This window comes from Corythoichthys intestinalis, chromosome 19 (genome assembly GCF_030265065.1).
Source record: "Corythoichthys intestinalis isolate RoL2023-P3 chromosome 19, ASM3026506v1, whole genome shotgun sequence".
In the NCBI taxonomy this organism is placed as follows: domain Eukaryota; kingdom Metazoa; phylum Chordata; class Actinopteri; order Syngnathiformes; family Syngnathidae; genus Corythoichthys; species Corythoichthys intestinalis.
In genome coordinates, this window is record NC_080413.1 from 31801791 (window position 1) to 31816430 (window position 14640).

Genomic DNA, 14640 nt, shown 5'->3' on the forward strand with positions numbered 1-14640 from the left:
TGTGTGTGCGTGTGTTTTCCCGAGCTTCACGTGACATAAAATGGCATAAAATAGCCTATTAACGCGTGAAAGAGATGTAGCGGCGCATAAATAATTGGGAAAGTACACAAAACCTCGACAATAACACCGCCTTCACTCAAAATCTGTTATACACTGACGTCATGTTCTCTCTACCAGTTTGGCGCCACACAAGGTGCGTTAACATAAAGCTATTTGAAGCTAAACGCGAACTCGTTCGTAAGTGGTTTCTTGACGTGGGCGACTGGTTCAAATGTGAGTTAAGTAGGTGAGTTCCTCAACAATTATCATGCTCTAGATACAGTGACCGAACGTATAGGTGAATAAAAAAATAGTGGTGCTCTGAAAGTACTTCAAATGGAACCATTTAGTATGCACAAACATCTGGTCGCGCTAGCTAGCAATGCAGGTGTTTTTACATTTCTTCATTTTACACGGTATAATTTCACTTCATCACGTAGCACAGTTTCCAAAGAACTTTGTGGTAGCTCAAAGTCATTTTTATAGCCATTTTGTCAACATTAAATAACGAGAACACTTTGTGACATTTATTGAGGAAAGAAAAAAATACAGTATTGAACTCAAGTGTACTCTTCACGACAATACAATTTTCTACATGATAATGATATCATAATACAGTGGTACGTCTACAAATGAAGTTAATTCGTTCCAGGACCTTGTTTGTAAGTCGAAATGGTCGTATGTTGAGCAGGATTTTCCCATAAGAATACATTGTATTTCTATTAATTGGTTCCACAGCCCAAAAACTGTTGTCATTTAAGAGTTGCAGTATAAGCCAAAGGGATGAACAAAATTAAGACTACAATTGACTGCATTTACTTTGACTAATTTGTGGAACTTGGTTTGTTCTCAAGCCATATGTGATATGTGCAGTGTTGGGCACGTTACTTTAAAAAAGTAATTAGTTATAGTTACTCACTACTTCTTCCAAAAAGTAACTGAGTTAGTAACTGAATGACTCTATAGTAAAAGTAACTAGTTACCAGGGAAAGTAACTATTTCCGTTACTTTAAAAAGTTGTTGTATGTCAAAGAATTTGAAATTTTCTGAGCAGTATTCGAGTCAGTTGAATAGAGAAGAACAGACAGGTAGTTGTGTTATAGAACCTTGTAATATTTATTGCACCTCACCAGCAACAGATTTATCCTACACTTGATGTGCAACAAAAATATACAGATTTGAATTGCTTACCACAGATGTCGACAAAAGCCTTGCCCTGGGACATAAATTACACTTTACATGCACGTTCTGTCCTTTAATTTCGACCAACTTGAAATAGTGTTTATATCTCCACCTCGTAAAGGACAAATTTTCCTCTGAATGCTCTGCCATCATATCCCTCTGCATCTGTTTTGCGTGTGTGTGTTTGCCGCACGCGCTGTTACGGTTTGTGTGTGAAAACACCGGCTCTGAAGTTTTAAAAAAAAAAATTTTAAACAAACTTTTTTAACAACAAATACACATATACAAGTATTTGATACACTGCCAATGGGAAAACCCATTGACAGAGTATCAAATACTTGTTCTCCCCACTGTAAGGCGAGACAATTCACATATAAACAACCGGCTCTGAAGTATGTGCGCTGCTCGAGCGTTTACGTCACAGAATGGGGGATCACGTGACATTTAACAACAACGCAGCCATATTGGAAGCAGGTCTGGCTCACGGGACATTAAACTTTAATTTGCCAGTTTGATAAAAAGACAAACTCGTTACTAAGGCGAAGAACAGATATGTGATCAAACTTGTGAACTATGTTGACCCTTACGAGCAAGCCGAAAACAAATGGAGTAAAGATGTCGACGGGCTTCCACAATTACGCGAAATGGACATTCTGCTGTATTTATTGTTTGGTGTATGTTACTAAACTCTATAGCGATTCCGAAATTACAAATCGCGACAAAGCTACGAACAGTTTTGCTGCGGATGGGTGCAGGACCTGCACATTATGACCATATCAAACGGCAACTCCATTGTTCTTGCAAAGGTAGGCTATGTGTGTTTCCTATTTTCATTGCCGTGAACCTGAACGCACCCCAAGTCTTGGATGACAAATAAACAGAGCAGAGTAGACTCGCTACGGCTGGTAGTTTCTTCGATTTATTTAAAGTAAGTAACGCACCGCTTTTGACCGTCAGTAACGGTAACGGCGTTGTAACGCCGGAAAAAGTAATTAGTTAGATTACCCCGTTACTGAAAAAATAACGCTGTTATGTAACGGCGTTATTTCTAACGGCGTTATTCCCAACACTGGATATGTGTTTTTGTTTTTTCCAAATCTTTCATTTTTCCTAAAAACTTACTTAACTCATTCACTCCCAGCCATTTTCACCATAGCAAGGCCCTTCGCTCCCGCCAGTTTTACTGGATTTGACTGATTTTGCAAGGCCCACAGAAAATTCTGTTCTATTGCTATATAAACATGGAACCCACCAAAAGAAAAATTAGACTCTTCTTTCAGCAGAAAAAAAGTAAGTTCGTATCTTTTTCCATTCTTTAGAAATCAGCATTATAAAATAGCTTAGTTTGAGCAATTTTCCAATTTCTGATGAAAAAATGGAGAAAACTAGCTTCTTGTAAACGCATACATTTCAAACATAACTTTGACTTTAACACAGCTATATTTTGCTTTAGTTACATCCCAAACATCTGAATAATGTTTTCCTTTTACAAAATAACAAAAACAACCAGACAAATACAGCTTTTGATAGCAAAGTAACAATTTATTCACACATAACTAACCTAGAGATGACGCTTGGTAGCTGCGACAGCAGGTTAAACTTTTCATTGCCGCCTTTCTCGTAAAGATGGATTTTTTTAGTCTTTCTTTTGTGGTGACCACTGCTTCGTTCGCCTGGGGAACTTGTGTTCCTGGGGGGGAACTGGTTTGGCCATGCGCGTTTCCGTGCGGGACACAGAAGGGTGTGGGGGACGCGAGCCTGCGGAGCGGGCTCTGCTAGGCGAGCAGCACGGTCACAACTACGCTGTACTGGTTGAATCGGGTTGGGGGGTCTTACCAAATGCGCTACTGCCCTCCAGTAGCCAGTTTTATTGCTTTAAAATGGGTTTTGAGCTTTGTGCATTCAATCTAAGATACATGGGAACCTGTAGATGCCGATTGTGAAAAAAACGCAAAAGACGTATTCATCCGTTTTTGGGACACTGAAGCAATTAAAAATAGAATGTATTCATACGTTTTTGGGAGCAAATGAGTTAATAGATACTGCTGGTACTATTACAAATGGCAAGTACACGTAGCAAAACAAATAAATTATAAATAAAAATCGTAAACATAATATAATAACAATAATAATTCCTGTAATAATATAAGGAAGCGGGTTCTAATGTGGCGGATGTGTTTTGCGTGCTGTACCTTAACGGATCGCGTGGCTGGTGTCACAGTGAGATAGGTGGGTGCGGTAGAGATAAAAGTTTCACTTTCAGTGTCCTGTTGTTTTTGGCGTATACTGCGGGGGACAGAAGGCGTGTTGTGCTGCACAAGTTCTGAAATAAATGATTAAAAACTTGATGAAGTTGGTGACTTCCCTGCCGATGGTACGGCAATAATAATTGTCACCTTAACTTATAAAGACTGCGGAACAGAGGTTGGAGGAGCACCGTTGAGATAGGAGACAGCAAGCCAGTTCACGGATTTCCATCTTCATTTCAATGGTAAGCGTCACCTTTTTTCACCACCTGCGCTAACCTTTTTGGAGCCCATGTTAATTTCTCTCGCACGAAAATCCGCCCTGCGTCCATCTTGCGGGAAAACAAAGAAACTGCGGCGCTGTCACAAATCGTATTTCGAGCATGTCGTCGGATGTAGAAACAAATGGAGAGTCAAATTTTACGTCGGATGTCTAAAAGATCGTCTGTCAAAGCGATCATATGTCGAGGTACCACTGTACAGTTATTCTACGATATTATGTTCATAAGATAATTTTTCTATGATATACTGTATCATGAAGTCAGCCTACATACAGTATGCGTAACATAAAGGAAACATTTCAGAGAAGGCAAAATGTATTAGTTCACAGTACAGTATTTTCAAAATTTGCCAAGGCATCTCTCTTATTAAGTACAGTTCTACAAAGCATAGCCTTTATGGCTTTAAATGCGTGAGAGAAATTTCCATAAAATATATGAATAAATACAAGAAAAATCAAATCAAAATTATATAGGCTACATGATGATATAAACTGATGACTTCAGCACTTGCGTGTATAAATTAGGGCTGAACGATATTGGAAAAACTGACATTGCGACTTTTTGGGGAATTGCGATATACTGTATTGCGATATATATTGCGATATTAAAACTGGAACCCTTTTCAGCAAATGACTTCAATAGCTCTGTTTGGGAAGACTAGTTTACTCAACATTTTTTTTATTAGTGTATTATTTTATTAGATTGTTTTTCCTGAGTTTCTCCCTTGTTTTTCTCTTCATTTATCCTTGTATTCCTATTTTTTTCTTTATTTTATATTCTTTCAATAATTTGTTTTATTCTTTATTATGGCTGAACGATGTTGAAAAAAAACTGAAAATTTGCGATATACTGCATATTGAGATATTAAAACCTTTCACCAGATGACTTGAATAGGTCTGTTTGGGATAATTTTGATTGACTCACCATGACCACATTGTAATTCATACAATACCATTTAATCCAGACTAAATGGGTTGATCTGTGAATAATGAAGATTGCTATATTTAAAAGGGATCCAGGAGGACATGTCTCTGCACACTTGCTTCTTTTATGAAGCAGAACAAACAACAAAAAACAAAACGATGGGACTGTCGCGCATGGGCACATTGCGATGGCAATGTTCAAATGATACATTGTGTTGGCCTATTCTTGATTATAAAAATATTATCTTAGTTTCTGTATTTTTGTTATTTTTGCATTATAGATTTAAGGTACTTCAATTTACTTAAATTGTGTTCATTTATTTATTTTATTTATTAAAACTGAAAGTGCAAAAAATTGCAAAACTACGATACATAATTGTATCATATAATAGTGATTAATCCAGGCTAAGGAGGTCTATCTGTGAATAATGAAATTTCCTCTACATATACTAAAGGGATTCATGAGGCCATGACTCTGCAGACTTGCTGCTTTTATGAAGCAAAACAAAAGCTTACGTGTAAAAAAAAAAAAAAAAAAAAAATATATATATATATATATATATATATATATATATATATATATATATATATATATATATATATATATATATATATATATATCAATCCCACGTCCTGCGATGGGACTATTGTGCTTGCGCACATCGCGATGGCGATGTTCAAACTATATATTTTGTAGGCCAAATATATATCCACATACACACAAACACATATCGTGCCAGTAAATATTTTATGAGGGAAAAAAAGTATAACACATGTGATTATCAAGGAATGACAAGCAAGTATTGTTCTCTTTTAATCTTATCAGGGATATACAACATCTAATCTTTTTTTTTTTTTTTTTTCAGATTTCCCTGAAGAGAAAATGGATATTGCAGTGCAAGGAAGCGTGAGTCCTAAAACAGACCGTAAAAGTCCCCTTCCTTCACCCAAAAGACCTAGGATAGACAATACATTGGCTAACAACGATACAAGCACATATGACCTTCCGGAGCTTTCAACATCCCAGATAGTTGAGTCCCCATCTTTGACCTCACCTAGGGATGTAGATCAAATATGTGCAGGGCAAAATGGAAACATTCCGGACAAGCAAAAATGTGATCAAATTCAAGACACAGAAGTCACAACCCTAAACACACCTGAAGTCTGTGTTACTACTGAGAAAAGTCACGTGCTTCAACTGAAAAAATATGATCAGCTTGACAAGCTCAGCCCATGCCCATTATTAGAGTCTTACACTTTGGATGACTCCACTCCTGTCATGTCCGGTCATCCTGAGTGTCAACTCCTTCAACTTCCTGTTGAAGACAAACACTGCTTGCATTCTAAAAATGGAATTTCTAATGATGTGGAAGTCAAACATCAGTCAGATTTCTCTCTTGACTCTGACCAACTTGACGTGGTTTTGAATACTTGTTGTCAGTCTTCTGCCTTTGATGAGCCTACAGGCAGTGAAAGTGGAGATGATTTTACTGATACTATCTACCAGAGAGGAGTGAACGACGTCAATAGAGAGAATGATGTGGAAGTCAGACATCAGTCACATTTCTCTTTTGACTCCGACCAACTTGACGCAGTTTTTAATACGTGTTGTCAATCTTCTGCCTTTGATGAGAGTACCGGCAATGAAAGAGGAGAGGATTTTACTGATACTATCAACCAGAGGGGAGTGAGCGAGGTCGATAGAGAGACATCTTCTCACAGTCATATTACAGAGTTTAAATTATTAGTCCCACCGCCTGATGAGAACATTCCTGCAATCTTGGCAGAGGATAAAAATAATGTGGATGTGTGTGATAGTCCTGCTGTGTGTGATTGGGAAACAGACAACCAAGCTAACAATAAAGGAACCAGGGAAATCTCTTCTATTGAATTTAAAGAAGTGTCCCCTATCTCTTATCACACTCCACCAGCCAAGTACATTGCCACTGAGACAGGCAACCTTGATGACTTCAACTGGGCAAGAGGAGACCATGGTGAAACAGTGGCCAAAACACAGAAGGAAGGAGTTGATCACATGTCAGAGAATCACATGTCTGCGATGATCACTGTTAAGTCTGCTGAAAGAGATAATGATGCTGTCCCTTGCAGAGTAATTGAGCTTGCAGTGTGTAGTGAAACTGTCAGGGAGGCTGAAGGGAATTGCTGTAACTCAAAGAACGCTGCAGTTGAAGCATTACCTCCATCAGTAATAGTCTCTGAGCTGGAAATACCTCTTCCTCCCACATCTGATGTCAGACTACTATACCCAACTTTGGATCAGACAGTTCACTCTCCTTGCCAGAGCAAACCAGAAGAACACGAAGATGAAACAGAGAAATTGATTGAGTGTTGTTCTGTTCCCTCCTCTGGGAAGCACAACACACCTGGCTATGAAGGCACCTGTCATCTGACATCAAGTCCTAGCATTAGTCCACGTAAGCCTACAAAACCTCTCCCAGCTGGGGATGGAAGACAACATAGCTGTGGTAGTTTGGGACATCATTTGGAAGAGCAGTCTGGCTGTTCGCCTGTCAGCTGTGACCACCTGAAAGCCCGAGATGTTGAAAATTCACTGCTTGGAGCTGACACGAAGAATAAGCAAAATGATATCAAAGAAATGAAAGTGGAAATGAGATCAAATGAGATCGCCCTGAAAGAAGATAAGCCAAATAACGAGGACAAGACTGAACTACCACTTAATGAAGGCTTAAATGAGGGCACCGAACTAACACCAGGAGATGAAGTTGAATACAAACCCCGCTGTTTCTCTGAATACCAACAAGCAGAGGAAATACTAGAGTGCAAAGATGAACTTTTTGCTGTGTCCTTTCCACCATTTAGTGATGCAGTGGTCCCTGGTCCTCATGAATTAACCCCCAGAACATCACAGAAGGTAGATTGTTCCCTGGCACAAAACAGTAATGACATATTCTCACCAGTGCCATCTGTCTTTGCTACGTACACACGCTTTGACAACTTCCACAAGATCCAACTGTCACCAGAATATGATGATGATGGCCAAAGGAACTGCTGTTCTCACACCAGCTTGACCATGCAGCTTATAAAATCCCCACAAATGGAACACTTCCAGCTCAAAGCAGATGATGAGCATGAGGAGAGGTCAAAAGTGACAGAGGAGGACCAAATCAATGAACATAGAGTTGAGTGTCACACCGAGGACTTCGCCAATGAAGGTTTTAACATTGATATCAACTCAAACAAATTTGGATCATGGGAAGACACTGCTATAGAGCTTCCTAATAATGCTTCAGGCAACAACGAGCCACCCCCTGACTCGATCCAATGCCTTGAGTTCAAGATGAAAAAAGAATTTGACTTAGTGTTAAAGGAACTAAATCTGTATTTTGATATCTGTAAAAGCGAAATTGCAAGTAAAAATGGGACACCTCCTGAGCAGTGTGGTGATGTGCTGAAAAGTAAAGTCTCTAATAGCACAACTCACCTCATCAGCGAAGAACTGGCTCTCCACAGAGAACCAACTTTAGGTAACTACATTTCATTTCATTTGAGCTTTTTATCCTCAGTGGGCCGAGACTATTAGGGACAGTGCCTTTGAGGCAGTTGCTCAAATAGTGTCGTTAAAATCATAATCTTTCACCACTGCAATTAACTTGCCATACATTTTTCATTTACTTCACTATCACTATCTGAAGACCAATGTTGTAGAGAACATCCCGTTCTTTCACATGTTGCACAATACATTAACCTGGTTTTATAAATGCAGAAGGATCATCCTCAACAAAGCACATAGTATCAGGTGTTCTAGTGAAATTTTAATTGAAAATTTAAAATGGTAATGCTTTACTATATGCTTGATGGTGATCCCAGATCTTACACACATAAACGCAGTAACTTGGATCAATTCTTGTTACAATTTAATCACATTTTGACCAAAGCAAATTTTCCTCTCTTCCAAAGATAACTCAATACACTTTTAAAAGAAATTTGTTTCGTGTCGAATTTCATTTAGATCCAGAGGAAGACAGCATCAATATGCATGTAACAGAACCAGAGGCTTGTCATATAACCAGCCATAGAGATGAACAGGAAGTGCCCATTGACTGTGAGATGTCCACAGAAGCTTCAAGTCTTTTTGCAGAGAAACACAAAGGTTACTTTTCATTCAAATGCTCAAGCAAAATCTAAACAGACTCAAGTTCACTTGTTTCAAAGATGATCTTTTTAAAAGGTCTGTTAGAAAATAAAACATTTTGTATAACCCCTGCTGAGCAGTCAGAGGTTCATTTCCCTTCCTCAGTTACCTGCAGGGAGATGATAACACTGGTATGAATAGAGCCACATTGTGTGAGGAGAAATAGATAACAAATAAAATAGGATTAGCCACTCATCCCTGTCTGTGTCTCACTTTCAATATGTCCCTTCCAGAGCCCCAGCCGACAGAACTGAAAAGGACTGCGTGGTTACCGTCCTTCATGTATCCACCTCAAATGCAGGGACAAAGCCACAGTGAGTCAGTGATCACAATCTTAATTCAAACTGCTGATAATTGTTACTATCTGAATGATGGGTTTCCTCTTTGAAAGTTGGTTCCATTCAGGAAATGTTGAAATGAGTTCCGAAACAATTTGTTAGGTTTTTAATCTCAAACTAATTGATTTACCACACATTTATTATTTTTTTTTACTGCATATTCTGGTGAGGTCATACAGAAGCTAGAATACATGCAATGCCAGCTTTCTTGGGGAGACATTTTGCACTTATCACCTGTCGATCACAGTAAAGACATAAAGGGACGTAAAACCATGAACACATATGGGAGCCTGTAAATAACCTGACATCCATGTTCAAGATAAAGATGGATAAAAGGGTCTAAAATTGGAACACAGAATCTTATTCTTTTGATTTAGGAGTGCCCACTCTCCATTCATTGTGTATCTTACCTTTTTTCAGCACCGAATACCAATTCTGAAACCCGTCTGTGCAGTGTCGGCCAATGCCAACACCGTACCGATACCAAACTTTAAAAAATATATATATATACATACTAAGGGTGTAACGGTACATCTATTTGTATTGAACCGTTTCGGTACGTGGTGCTCGGTTCGGAACGGAGGCGTACCGAACGAGTTTCTGATGTAATGTAATCCTTACTTTTCCAGGTTGTGAGTCGATCAGGTTACAGTTTCTTTGTGTAGAGTATATTTACTCCGTCTTCTCTACTATAATGAGGACCAACATGGTAGGACAGTATAACCCAGAAACGTCAACGGCGCGACAAATTGCCCGCCGCGAGAATGCAGTGAAACGCGGGCTTAAAGTCAATCAGCCAATGCACACCCGTCGCAGTGCGGCCGCGTGTTAGATGCGTCCCAGAAGTGGCTCAAACGACGCACGCGAAAAGAACGGCAGAGTTTATTATTTGACGTGAGACGCGACCCTCCTGCGTCAATACTACTACCGGTAGCTAGGCTCGGCCAGACCGGAAGTCACTCGTGTAAAAATACGGCGGATCCGGTCGATTTTCAAACTAATATGCAATCGTAACCCACTTTTTGAGTCCATCAGATCTCTTGAGTGGTAGATCCGGGCACAGTTGACTTGTCTTTGTTGATTTAGTGCTGTCTTCTCTGCTATAATAATAACCAACACGGCCCCGTGCTCAATACAAAACCCTCCTACCACAACAAAACAAGTAGGAACTAATATTCACATAGGAACTAAAGTTATACAACATAAAATATACAATATAAACGAATGCTACATCACATTTGTAAAATATAAACACATAATAAAATAAATAATAGCCCATTTAAATAAAATAAATTGAAATGAGCTAAAACACCTGTGATTAAATAATAACAATAATACCCAGATCCTGCTTACACAATTAGATTTATGAATTTCTGTGTGGCACTTTAACTTGAGAAAATCCACCAATAAAGCTTTTGAAAACCATTCATAAGAAAAAAAATGATTCATTGAGGCATTTCATTTGTAAAATACATGTTAAAATCTTTGTCATTGGGATTGCTTTTCTCTTTAGCACAGGACTTCTTTTTTCTTCTTGCTTTCAGAAAGAAAGCTGACCAATACGCGGGGTCTGAAAGGCAAATTGTTGTTGGATTATCCTTAAATACCCGTTACTTTTTTAGCAGAATTCTAGCTTTGTATAGGCTAATGTTCCTATTATTGAAAGCACAAAGTGTGTAATGTATGAGTATAAAAAACTAGCACATTTATATTTTGCATTTTGTTTTCTTACTGTACCGAAAATGAACCGAACCGTGACCTCAAAACGGAGGTATGTACCGAACCGAGTTACACCCCTAATACATACACATTTTTTTTGTCTTTTAACACAAAATCACTGCATACTCACTTGCTATCATGGCTTGGTCAGACATGTCTTAAAAACCTTTGGGGAACAGGAAGAAATACTATTAAAACAGTGTGAATCCATTACAACTTTTTTTTTTTTTTTGTATTGCATACCTGGTATCAGTGACAGTAAATGAACAAACGCCTGCAAAACTTGAGACTTACATTGCTCTCAAATACCCCAATATTACTTTTTAATGTTTCTTCAGTGTGGTATCAAGTCTTACCCACAAAAAAATCTGAGCTCACGGGTAAGAAAAAAATAGATCCTTAAAAAATCCTTAGCTGTCCTACTGTCCTGGAAAATGGGTAGTCTTTTATAGACGAATGTCCCTTGAAAATGTCAAATGTGACAGTCAGGAGACAGCACAGGTCAATCCTTAGATGAATGCTCCATCAAAAAAGCCTGTACAAAAACGTGTAGAGCCATTGCTCAATGTACAAAAAAATACAATGTATAACCTAAAACTAAAGCAACAACACAGTAACCACCTGGTGGGGTGGGGTCTATTCAGGACTCGTATTAGTACATTATCTTAGCTCATCAAGCTAGGAGAACACATGAGTTGGCTAGCCCACTTTTCCCTGTTTGCCCTCCTTCCAACAAAGCTAACATATTTGAGGTCCCATGTCAATGTCAGTGTTTCTTCTACGGCAGCATTTGTAATCGGTGGCCATCCTGGGTAGGGCATCTGGTGGTTGGAAACTAAATGTTGAAGAGTTCATGTAGGTAGCATTCGTAATCGGTGGCCATCCTGGGGTTGGAAACTAAATGTTGAAGAGTACATGTAGGTACCCGAGATCCAATGGAAATGGAGCAAAAACCTTAGAACCTGTATGGTAGAGTCTCTTTGGAATCATGTTCTTCGGGACTTACTTCTTTCTCTGACCCACTTTCAAAAATTAGTAATCTGACCTGTTGCATGATAAAGTTAACAAATCTCGATTATTGGTTATTCTGACTCATATTCCTCCTGCCGGAATCCTTACCTTTTGATACATCATCAGTGTCAATCAACTATGCTGAGTCAAACCGTTACAAAAAGCATTTTTATTACACAATTTCAATAGTAAGGGCTCTGTGTTAGTCTTAATAATAGATTTTTTAAAACCTCTTGACAAGACTCAAACATTTAATTAGTGTGGAAGAAATGGTAGTAGTGGGACTTAAATAGAGGGAAAAACATAATAGAGGGAGTAATGGGAATAGACATACTGTAGATATCAGTGACATTCTTAATTGTGATGCAATTGTCACAGTAACAACTTTTTATAAAGGACCCAAACAACAAAACACCCAAGTCTTAAAAGAATGTGTGCACATGAGTAGCATCCTGACACTTGTGTCTCACAGGTAAAAAAAGAGCTGAAAAACTGAATAAATAAATAATTGTGAGAACACTAACAATTGATGACATGTTTTGTCACACAGTACAAGAGTACCAAGCTAACACTGGAGTCTTAAAGCTTTCTGTCCGCTTGCTTCTCATTCATTTTCTTTTCTCCAATGTTCTTTTTTCTTAACACCTGCTGATGAGGCTAATCTTTTTGTTGGGATTGTCTCAAAAAAGCCCTCCCAGAACAACATCTAATTCTCAAACCAGCAAGAATACTATGCTGACAGCAGCAGAAGTACAATGAATAGCATAATGAAAAGTACAAAATGAAAGTACAAATATTGACGTAACCAAGAACCATTTTCGGTACATCTAATAAAACAAATGCAGACCTTGAAGGGCCGATACATCCTGTTACATTGTCCTTTGTATGCAGTACACACGTGGGAGGCCAAGAGACTGGAGCCTCTGAGGACATGTAGAGGGCCACTTCGTCTCGGCCTGTCCAAGAGAGCCAAGCCCAGAGGTCTGCATCGTTTCCATCCGTACAAATGAAGACAGACGAGTTCTCAAATGTTCACAGGGACTATTTCTAAATCACAGTTGGTTGCTGCTTTTGAGGTTGTGTGATTGTTGTGGTATGTTTTTTTCACACATGTACTGTATTTATTGTCCTGGTCCAGATAAACAATACTACTACTGCCTGTTTTAAACATTTTTCTATATATTTAGAATTCTTTAATAATCCTATTGAACTGTTATGGCTTCCAAATGTCTCTCTTGTTGGCCTCATGAAATATTCATGTTGTTTATTAAGTAAATTAATATTTAAATAAAACATTTTATTTATTGTTAATTGAATCCAAAACATGCATTAACTTGGTCATTAATTATTTCCTGTAAGGATTTTGATACAATCTGCAACTTGTTCCAGCTACTAGTATGCGTGGGTGCACCAAGTCAAGTTAAGCTTTGAAGAATTCTATTGAAGGTTATGTTTTGGTCTCATAGAATTGGATATTTGCATCATCTTAGAAAATATTATGCAGGAAAACAACTATAGTATGGAAAAAAATCCTAATGTTAGCTCTGTCATTTATTTATTTGTTTATTTTAGATAATTGTTCAGTACTTACCAGTTTAAAACACAAGATGCCACCGTTTTTTGTCTACCTCTCAAGGAAACATGTAAAACATCAATCTCAGCATAGTGTTCAATTATAGCTTTTTTGTTGCTGTTGAGTGACAAGGACAGCATTTCATCATGACCAATTTGAATATTTCTTATCATTAGTCCTTCTTTAAGCTTTAACTACACATTCCTGTAATCTACAATTTATGCTATGTTTTTACATCTAAATCAAGATAATGCTTACAACAATGAGGTAGGCGATCCATTTTGTGAGAATGATGGCTTGAATAGCAGATTTTTAGAATTCGGAATAGCACAACGTTCTGCCATGAGCCAAAGAGAAAATAAGGCTACAATTGAATAAATAGTAAGTTTGAGCTGTTTGTGCATTTAGCAACTTAATTTTAGTTGTTTAAAGCCCAAATATTGTATAATTGTTACATACAAAGGCATCATAACCCTTAGAACCTGACCATATATTCTCAATTTACCAAAACATAAGCTGCACAATGGAAATGACTGGATATTGATACTAGCAACCAAGGTACAGTGGGGCAAATAAGTATTTAGTCAAGCACTAATTGTGCAAGTTCTCACACTTGAAATTATTAGAGAGGCCTGTAATTGTCAACATGGGTAAACCTCAACTATGAGAGAATGTGGATTAAAAAAAACTGAAAATCACATTGTTTGATTTTTAAAGAATTTATTTGCAAATCATGGTGGAAAATAAGTATTTGGGCAATACCAAAAGTTTATCTCAATACTTTGTTATGTACCCTTTGTTGGCAATAACAGAGGCCAAGCGTTTTCTGTAACTCTTCACAAGCTCTTCACACACTGTTGCTGGTATTTTGGCCCATTCCTCCATGCAGATCTCCTCTAGAGCAGTGATTTTTTGGGGCTGTTGTTGGGCAACACAGTCTTTCAACTCCCTCCACAGATTTTCTATGGGGTTGAGATCTGGAGACTATCTAGGTCACTCCAGGACCTTGAAATGCTTCTTACGAAGCCACTCCTTTGTTGCCCTGGCTGTGTGTTTGGGATCATTGTCATGCTGAAAGACCCAGCCATGTCCCTTTGCAGAAAAACGGCCCCAAAGCATGATGTTTCCAGCCCCATGCTTCACAGTGGTTATGG

At 38.2% G+C, this 14640-nt stretch overlaps 1 protein-coding gene across 1 annotated transcript; it reads left to right on the top strand.

Annotated features, from left to right (window-relative positions):
• Positions 1 to 217: 217 nt before the first annotated feature.
• Positions 218 to 13149, top strand: LOC130907584 (uncharacterized). Its single transcript, XM_057822844.1, has 5 exons — positions 218 to 282; positions 5538 to 8177; positions 8663 to 8803; positions 9079 to 9159; positions 12805 to 13149. Exons 2-5 carry the CDS (start codon positions 5555 to 5557, stop codon positions 12921 to 12923), a joined length of 2964 nt encoding a protein of 987 aa, XP_057678827.1. The 5' UTR covers positions 218 to 282; positions 5538 to 5554; the 3' UTR covers positions 12924 to 13149.
• Positions 13150 to 14640: the final 1491 nt, after the last annotated feature.